This window comes from Rutidosis leptorrhynchoides, chromosome 6 (genome assembly GCF_046630445.1).
Source record: "Rutidosis leptorrhynchoides isolate AG116_Rl617_1_P2 chromosome 6, CSIRO_AGI_Rlap_v1, whole genome shotgun sequence".
NCBI lineage: Eukaryota > Viridiplantae > Streptophyta > Magnoliopsida > Asterales > Asteraceae > Rutidosis > Rutidosis leptorrhynchoides.
In genome coordinates, this window is record NC_092338.1 from 51,439,676 (window position 1) to 51,447,390 (window position 7,715).

General features: G+C 32.4%; 1 protein-coding gene across 5 annotated transcripts; it reads right to left on the bottom strand.

The window, feature by feature from the left end:
• Positions 1–1,404: 1,404 nt before the first annotated feature.
• LOC139851354 (auxin efflux carrier component 2) lies at positions 1,405–6,564 on the bottom strand. 5 transcript variants are annotated; one of them, XM_071840380.1, is made up of 7 exons: positions 5,266–6,564; positions 4,882–4,888; positions 4,486–4,735; positions 4,307–4,392; positions 4,047–4,204; positions 3,882–3,958; positions 1,405–1,591 (listed from the first exon to the last, which is right to left on the bottom strand). In XM_071840380.1, the coding sequence occupies exons 1-7, from the start codon at positions 6,562–6,564 to the stop codon at positions 1,525–1,527; spliced, it is 1,944 nt and encodes a 647-aa protein (XP_071696481.1). In that variant the 3' UTR covers positions 1,405–1,524. The 5 variants fall into 5 exon arrangements, with proteins under 5 accessions (XP_071696481.1, XP_071696477.1, XP_071696478.1 ...); XM_071840376.1 differs by lacking the exon at positions 4,882–4,888 and having other exon boundaries at positions 4,486–4,802; positions 5,305–6,564; XM_071840377.1 differs by lacking the exon at positions 4,882–4,888 and having other exon boundaries at positions 4,486–4,788; positions 5,300–6,564.
• Positions 6,565–7,715: the final 1,151 nt, after the last annotated feature.

Consider the following 7,715-nt stretch of genomic DNA (forward strand, 5'->3'; position numbering starts at 1 on the left):
ATATTTAATCGGTTTGCTTTTTGGTATTTAGGGCTTCATCTTTTGGTTTCCGATTTTCTTTTATCGGTGTAGGAATTAATATAGTCCTGAAGTTTAAACTAACCATGTATGTATTGAAAAGATTTTATCATAACTAATTGGATCGTCGCTTGTTTTGTGAATTGGTTTTCCATGTAAGAATTACAGGAACAATTTTATGTAATACTCCTATGTTCTTGTTCATGAACTCACCCTATGTGTATAGGCCCATTATTCATGCACATTGACTATGCTTATGATCATTGGCATCTTTTCATGGATTCAGAGAATGAAAGCATTAGAAAATGTATATTTTGGTGATATACAAATGATTCCTTTTTCTTGTTCAACCACATGAACACGTCCTATTTAATGAGATATATGAAACTAAAAAGTACCCATATATACATTTTTTTTAAACAAAGATAACAAAAACTTTATTATGAAACTAGGAAACATACAAAAAACCACAACCCGAATCACCTAAACAAACACAAAACAAAAATAAATTAAGCTAAACAACCCGATCAACGAAGCGAAGCCGTACAAAACCAAAGGGAAATAGAGGGCGAGAAATCAATGAATTTGTTCCTTTAAAGACGACTCGTCTAATAACTTCACTGCATTTAGTCATTTACTCCATATTGGAACTCCGAACTCATGAAAAGAGACACAAGCTGAACTCATCTTATTATTAATCAATGGTGAGGTATGACAAATTGAGGGTAAAGATGCTGCATGTTTCTTCTTGTCTAACACTTGGATATTATTTTTCCATATAATATAGCTATCATATGTCAGATCTTAATTAAATTTTCACACATTATTCTTGATTAACTATACCGAAGTTGGATGCATAATTCATTCATTAATTATTTTTTATTATTTTGTGCCAAGTCTTAGCTGGCCACGTGGAGATTATATCTTTCAATTTAAGTCAGTTCGCTTGGAACATATGCATGTTCATTGGTCCATTCTTTATTCACTTCCTATAATTTATGTGTTAGACCAAATACCATTTGGATGTTGATGTATATTAACGTCTCATATTTGGTTAATCGAGGTATAATAATTTATATATGTTCAACTATTTTAATGGCAACTTCACAAATTGTTGCTAACAAAAATATGACATTTTAATATTATTTTTTTCAAATACACTGTTAAAATCACACACTATATACCAAGAGGAAAATTAAAAACTTAACATTAGTACCTACAATTTTCATTGCTTTCATGTAAGATCTACATCTATAATTTCCTTTCAATTCAAATAAAAGAAAATAAAATTGACAATAATATTAATAATTTAATAATAATAATAATAATAATTAATCTAAAAAAGAAGAAGCAAAATGCTGTATAATTAATCTCTGAGTAACACGTAAGCTGCATGTGATCTTCCCCAAGTCGTACGTTGAATCATGCATATGCATCTTTGACCGATCTAGTCTTTGAGTTACAACCCAACGTTGACTTTATACTCCTTTTTGTTTCTTTTCTTTTTTACACTCCAAGCAGCACATAGTAAAGTATTGTTATGGGTAAGGCTACCAACATACCAAATATCACCCTGCAAATTTTCCAAATTCAAAAATCACTATATGCTTTCCAAATTATATATATATATATATATATATATATATATATATATATATATATATATATATATATATATATATATATATATATATATAGGGGCAGAATCAATGGGGAAGTAACCAATCGGGGGGAAGTGGGGGGAAGAAAAAAAAAAAAATTCGTTTTTTTTGAATTTTTTTTTCCGGCATCAAGATCACATGAAAATATGAACATTTAGAAGAGACACTTCGTGATGAATGTTATTATTTAGGCGAGAAAACGATCGACAAAAATAACATTCAAGATAATATTGTTCGTGAAGAATATGAACGTTTTTTTTTTCATGTTTTGTGAAGTAAAATTTAGCCCGATTTAGAGTTTAGGGTTTAGGGTTTGGTGTTTTGGGTTTATTCCATAAACCCAAAACACCAAACCCTAAACCCTAAACTCTAAACCGTTCGTGTTAAAAACTCAATCTAAATCCTAAATCTAAACCCTAAATCTAAACCCTAAACCCTAAATTTCTAAACCCTAATATCTAAACCCTATAAACCCTAATATCTAAACCCTAATATCTAAACCCCAATAGCTAAAATCTCAAAATACGCTCGAAAAAGCGATAATTGTTATATATTACTTCTTCGAGCGTTTTCCCGCCAAAATAAAAACATTTATCACAAAGTGTCTCTACTAAATGTTCATATTTTAATCTCATCTATAATGTTCGTGAACAAAGTTTTTTCAAAAAACGAAAAAAAAAAAATTTTGCTTCCCCCCGCTTCCCCCCGAATGATTACTTCCCTCTTGATCCTACCACTATATATATATATATATATATATATATATATATATATATATATATATATATATATATATATATATATATATATATATATATATATATAACGAAAAAGTTATTCTTGATTGTGGTTGAAAGTTATTTATGGATTGTTATATGTATAAGTTATATGTATAGATTATATATATTATTTACAATTATTATTATTATTATATTATAATATTACTCCTTTTCTTTCCGATACATCCTAAACTTTTGCAAGTTTCCATTAATATCAATTTATTATTATTTAATTTTTAGGTTATATTACAAGAGTATATGGACGGAGTATTAGTGAATTACAATAGTACAATATTATTATTATTATTATTATTATTATTATTATTATTATTATATACGACATTTTTTTTTTCTTCTTCAAATTTACAATTAACTCCCCTCACACTTGTGTATTAATTGTAATTTATTAGGGGTATAAAAGTTAAATTCAATATTTAATATAAACCCACTAAACTAAACCAACCAACATTTTTTAAACGAATTTATCTTTTTTATGCCGCGAGTTAGGTTCCACCGCCATCACCGTTCAACTCGAAATAATTTTACAAACAATACGCAATAAATTGTATTCGAAATGGAGCTTCGATGCACTACCAACGGAGTATTTCTTTTTAGCAATAAATATGGAAGTGATTTGAATTTACAGTTTAAGTCCTTAAAATATTTATGAACACCCAAATATAACTATTATAATATTAATTATACATGACGACTTCCTCGAGTACCATTATTTTGCCGAAATGACTAAAAACCTTTCTAAAATTAAACTCGCGGGTTAAAAATTTTAGTGTACTCTAAATATTACGTAACTAATGTTACGTTCCATAACAAATATTACTTAAAATTTTCAGTGTACTTAACTAATGTTACGTTTCAATGCAAATTTTTAGTGTACTCTAAATATTACGTAGTAAATAATTTATATATTAAAAAAATATTAATTGTGAGAAAAAAAATTGTAGACATTAAGTAACACCATCCAAAACCACTTTTAAAATTTGTCAACACCACGAGCTCTTAAACTCAAAAGAACTTTTAAAATTCGTCAATACTACAGACTCTTAAACTGAAAAGGAATTTTTTAAATTTGTCAACACCACGGGCTCTTAAACTCAAAAGAATTTTTAAAATTTATAAACACTACGGGCTCTAAAATAATTCTTATACTTTTCTTATTTTATTAGTATCGCTATTTACATATTAATATGAACTGAAATTTACATTTTTTGCACGGTTTTTTACTCACCCGTGCAACGCACAGGCTCAGAAACCTAGTATATATATATATATATATATATATATATATATATATATATATATATATATATATATATATATATATATATATATATATATATATATATATATATATATTATTCTCTCTTCTAACTAGTACTACACAGAACTAATAAAAACAACTTACGCAGTACTCAAAATATCAGCATGAACATTGTACTCCTTGGCGAAAACAAATGGTACGATTCCTTGAGGTAGAGCCGCCTACGTTTTACAAACAAATTTAGCCCCGATTCAAATTACTTAAACGATTTTAGATGATAATTTGTACACCGTCATATTTTATATATACCTGAACAATAGCAACATGAAGAAGAACGCCGCGAAGACCAATCGCGATGGATGTAGCCGCCATGACTGCAGGACCCGTCAAAAATCTCACAGCCATTGAAAATGTTGCCACACGCTGCCCACATGCTATTATTTTGGGCTGTAATGCCATAAATAACCCTGTATATATACAACATTCATTCATTTCATTTAATAAATAAAGAACAATTATTAAATATACAAGTGTATTAATATTGAAGTACTTCTTCAATAATAATGTACCTAAACTGAACATGGCCATTCCTAGTCCTGCATCTGATAAAAGTGATATTGATCCACTTACTATGGTAGGCATTTTAATGTCCCACCTATAAATGCGAAAACACATACAATTATTGATTGTTACATAAAGTAAGTAAGTTACTCAGTTTAATTAGTTGTGAAACTAGTTGAAATCTAACCTGAATGAAACTAGAGACCAAATGAGACCCAAGAGACTCGAATACGTGTTTGGGTTTCTAATAAGTTTTCGCCAAACCATAATCAGAATGAGCCGTGTCATGACACTAGCTGGTGGCATCCGGTGGCTCTTATTTTCGCCTTCTTCGGTTCCTAGTTTCTTGAATGGAGAGCCGTTTATTGTTAGTTGCGGTTCGTCTATATTAATCTCCTTTTGTTCACCGTACGTCTTTGTCATTGGACTCAAATTTTCTGCAATAAAATTATGTTTTAGTTTTCTTTTCCTGCTAATATAACGATTACTATTAAAAATAAGAACCTTCATTGAATAATTTGAAAGAACCTACAACCGATACGATCAAACAAAAACAAAATGATAAGACTCGAAAACAGTAGACCAACTAACTAGCAGCGGTTGACCAAAATGAGGATCCCAAATTGCGTGAGCAATAGGTCTTACATGTAAAGGGTCCTATACCCATGACTCAAAATTTCCTTGCCAAGCTACATGAAAAGCTAACTAAGACCGAGCCAAAACAAGACTAAACTAATCGTGCGCAACCAACGGGATAAAAGACGAGAAATAACCAACCACCTAAAGAAGACAATAAAAGAAACGCACCAAACAAACCAAAGATTCAACTAAACCAAACAAACAAAATGAAGCACGCTAAGTGCCCTTGAAGGATCCTTTACCACCTCTTTAAGTAGTACTCGTATTAGTTAGTTGAAATTTTATGTATGCATTATAAACATAAAAATTAAATTATGGTACAAAATACATTGGTTAAAGAATAAATGTTACCTGGTGTGGGTATAGCTCTAGATGGATCAATGGCACCAAACTCAGCAGCAGCCTTATTAACTGCATTTTTCATGTTACCTTCAGAAACAGGGGATGCACTTGAACTCCAAACAAACATATGAAGCTCTTTATTGTTGCTTGGTGGTGGTGGTGGTGGTGCGCCACCGCTACCACCACCTCCTCCAATGTCTTTCTTCTTTTGACCACCACTACCCGCAGCACTTGTGGAGCCTAATGAAAAGGTAGGATTTGGAATAGGTGGTGGATATGAACAAACTAGACTATTGTTGTTAGTGTTATTATTGAACAACTCCCCACTCATACTCCTTCCTACAGTTCTTTTCTTTCCTATTCTCAACATTTCTTCTTCGAAATTCGATGTTCTTGGAGTTGGCCCCTTTGAGGATTGCATTGAGAAAACATCTCCACCGCCAAAACTATTGGTGTACCCGTGTTTAGGGCTTCCAGCTTTACTAAACATCGCGTAAAAGTCTGATTGGTTAAAACTGGAAGCCCTGGGTGTGGGGCCTCTTGAAGACTGCACGGAGTAGATCTCTACTCCGGTCAAGTTTGAAGCCCTAGGGGTCATACCAGTGATATTATGTGATTTGATATAAGATGATATAACAGATCGCGATGAGGCTGTTGAAGACCGCCTCACCACCACATGGAGCTTTCCGTCATCTCCTATCTCGGCGTCAGTCTGTAAAGGCTCGCGACCGTTTAAAGAGACGACATCAGACTCCACGTGGAAAGATGTGATTGAACCAGCAGTTTCAGGAAACTGCTCGGTTATGAGGAGCTTTGCTCCTCTATACTCGAACATGAAAAGCATGAGCGTGTACCAGATTACGCTCTGCAACACCACAATCTGTACCATAAGGGATCCAGAAAAATCTCCATACATAGCTTTGAGCAAAGGGATGCCCATGACTAAAGTGTTTGGGAGTGTTGAGAGGGAGAACAACGTGATCATCCATTCGAGGCTCCCGTTCTTACTAATCCATTGCCACACGAACAAAGAGGACAATATAACGAGTTTTTGAAGTGAATCAGCAGCAATAAAGTGATAGTTCATCTGGTAGGGATTATTCGAAGATATAAAATGGAAAGAAAGAAGTGGGACAGCAAAAACCGCCACAAAACGGTTAATGCCAGAGCATTGATCCGGGGTGAAAATTTTCCACCACCGGACCGAACCATAAGCTAGAATCATGGCAACATAAAGCGGCACAATGGCTGCGAGAACATCGTAAATGTCCTTTCCGGTGATCATGGTGCTTTTGCAACATGTACACTAGGAGTCACAAAGCCACAATTAAGTACACACGCAAGTTGTTGTTGTTGGTGGTGGTGGTGGTGGTGGTGGTGATAGTGGTTGCAGAGGGTGGTGGATGAAGATGCAGGGTGAAAGGGTTGTAGATAATGCCCAAATGATGGTTGAATATAGATCCTTATGTATTGGAACTTATGAATAAAGGCAATTAATGATACAATTGCCAAAAGGAATCTTAATTGTATTTCGATTATAATATATTGGTAACGGACAGATTTGAGTTGTTATTATTATTATTATACGAGTAGTAAATTAACAAAATCAATAATTAATTCATAGTACAATGTGTTAATATGTTACTTATTATTTTACTCCTCGATCTAATGTTCACTAATTATTATATTTATTTTGTTAAATATAACCTTTATAATTATTACTTTATTAGATAGTAATATTAATTTATTATTTTATTATATTCTTATTAATATTTTATTAGTTGTTGTTCGTTCTCTAGTTGTGAAGGCTCGTCGGTTTGTCGATCCTTTTTTTTTTTTTTTGAAAAGCAAGGTAGATATTATTACTATTAAAAAGGGATTACAAGGACCTATACACATCTATACATCGCGGATAAGGAATTACGTTGTGAAATAAATTACAAATAACAAACGCCAAGCCAAACAGATACAATTTATAAAACTATGAGGGACAATAGAAATTGAGAACAAGCTGGTAAGTTGGAGCAAACAGTGCCGACCATTGAGACAACAAAGTTAAAAAAGCAACAACCCATTTAATGAATCCCACATAATTGAATAAAATGGATCATTTGGCCGACTAAATCAAGATGGAATTGTATACTAGCCGATACCAACACGATGCGGGGGAGCCATAACATAGAAAGATGGGTTGATAAGCCATTGATGTCATTTAAGTGGTTTCTTCTTTGAGCGTTTGGAAATCCAACTAAAGCTTTGCGTTTGGATTTCGAATAGGATTGTTGCGGTAATCCATTCCTTTTTTGTGAAAACTTTTAAGTTCCTTATTTCCAAATTAGATAACAATCCATTTTGTAGCTTGCCAAATAGTAGAACCAATGCCATTGCTAGTGAATGATTGATTGTTGATAAGAGCGTCCTCAATATTTGTAATCG

Bases quoted from the DNA above. Each gene is read 5' to 3' on its own strand.
- LOC139851354 (XM_071840376.1), bottom strand. From the start codon at position 6,564: ATGATCACCGGAAAGGACATTTACGATGTTCTCGCAGCCATTGTGCCG. The intron at 4,803-5,304 runs GCTATACCCACA...TATTCAATGAAG, and splicing joins GTGCCATTGATCCATCTAGA to GTTCTTATTTTTAATAGTAA. The intron at 3,959-4,046 runs GTATATATAAAA...TGTAAAACGTAG, and splicing joins TTCATGTTGCTATTGTTCAG to GCGGCTCTACCTCAAGGAAT.